Raw genomic sequence first — 1916 nt, 5'->3', positions numbered from 1 at the left:
CTACATTTATAACTAACTGATTTAAACTGATTTTTCTCACTATTTCCAAGGAATTTGGACTGTGAAGCATATATATAACATTTTTATTTTTTATATTTTGCAGTTACAAGGACAAATCAAGTCCAGTTTTATTTCTACTGAAAATTATCATACTCTTGGTTGTCTCAATCTTGTGGCTGGAGATTTAACAAACAAAATCCCTATGATAATTGGGGTAATAATTCTTTTTATAAAATTTCATTTTTTGTTTCTGAAATGTTTCTTCATTAAAATATAGGTTTGGTTAAATTACAAATTAATTTGTAATACATAACAGAAGTAGGAGTTATAAAATTAAGATAATAAAATTAACTCAATATGTAAACATAAGTTTCTATGTTGGAAAAAATATTGCATCTTTATTTGAAATTTAGCATTTCTTCCAATTATGAGTGTAGGCAAAAAAATAAAGAAACGTCTAATATTAAATTCAAAGGCAAAAATTTAATATAATTATAGCATTTACAACATTTTTTACTTGCCAACTTTACATTCTATGTTAAAGTGTCTTTAGAGTTGAGTTGCCTGAATGTGCCTACTCCTTATTAAATGTTCACGTAGTAACAATGAATAGCAACAGTTCACTGTTCTTTCCATCCTGTTCTCTTGAAAACGAACTCACATAGGAACTCAAAGATGAAAGCAGTTGAGCTTGAATATATAAATATATATTTTGAAATTAGTAATGTGTACAACTTAGGTGTTTCTATGTTGAAGAGAAGTCAGATCTAAGAACCAAATTTGCAACTTCTGTACTCTTTTCACTTCCGTAGGGAACTGGTAATTGTGCATTCTCAAAATGGGAACCAGATCCTTTCAACAAAGAAATGACAGTTAAGAATGTTATTGATACAGAGATCATTAAAGGTAAAATAAGTTAAACTACTCGTGGTAATTATTAGTGAGTTCTAATTTTCATGTCAGTATACTAAGTCTGTTGTATGGGTAATGACCATACTACTTTTTGAAACAAGCCCGATTTTGATAATATTCCACATACATGACTTATTCTTGATATGTTGCAGTTACTTTTCATTTTGAGAGGTTTTACATTTTAGTGGTCATCTAAAAAATAGAAACAGGAATAAATGAGAATGGGAACTTTTTGTTTAAATGTAGATCTGCCTTTCCATAAAGGTTAGTTTACTATTTTAATATGGCCATATGTAATACGGAAATATAATCCTTATACACCTTGCTTTCTCTTTTGTAGGTGCAAAGAAGTTCCAGCTGATAGACAATCTACTTTTTGTTCTTGATACCGATGTATGTTTTTCATATTTCTCCTTCGGTGTTTTCACTCGGTATTTTGTTTAACAACAAAAGTGTTCTCATACTTATAAAGACAGACTTTAGCCTGGGTGGATGAATTACTACCTTGTGTACTGTGCTTTATTTCAGTATACACATCAGAAGGTATATCCTGAAATATAAATTTTTAGTCATTAAGAAAATATCAACGAAATGTCTCTTTTACAGAACGTGCTGAGCTTATGGGATATTTATACTTTAACCCCCATATGGAACTGGCCCTCTCTTCACATAGAAGAGTTTCTTCTTACCACAGAAGCAGATTCTCCTTCTTCAGTCACATGGTACATCATGACCTTGGAGTGATTTCCCTTTTGTTAGAACCAGGTTTCTTCCTTGGTTCTGTTCTGATCATTCATTATATACTGTATTCTAAATAACACAGAATAGGCTGACAGGGTAAAGACCATTTCGTTGTCGGCCAAATTTATTGAGAACAAATAGGCAATACGAACCTCCAAGTAGTGGCATTAGAAAGAATGTCAGTCTAAAATAAATAAACAAATCAATAAAATTCCCAACTTGCTTGATTTATGCTTTCATAATAAAAATCACCCTCAGAAAAG

General features: G+C 30.8%; 1 protein-coding gene across 1 annotated transcript in view; it reads left to right on the top strand.

Annotated features, from left to right (window-relative positions):
* The window catches only part of KNTC1 (kinetochore associated 1), a 56571-nt gene that overhangs the window by 9824 nt on the left and 44831 nt on the right, over positions 1-1916 (top strand). The window contains 3 exon segments of the mRNA XM_025045519.1: positions 813-906; positions 1253-1305; positions 1519-1634. Of these exon segments, the coding sequence (XP_024901287.1) occupies positions 813-906; positions 1253-1305; positions 1519-1634 (263 nt within the window).

This window comes from Pteropus alecto, unplaced genomic scaffold, assembly GCF_000325575.1.
Source record: "Pteropus alecto unplaced genomic scaffold, ASM32557v1 scaffold213, whole genome shotgun sequence".
NCBI classification, from domain to species: domain Eukaryota; kingdom Metazoa; phylum Chordata; class Mammalia; order Chiroptera; family Pteropodidae; genus Pteropus; species Pteropus alecto.
Note: the sequence above shows the minus strand (reverse complement) of the source record. Positions and strands in the feature narration are given on the sequence as shown.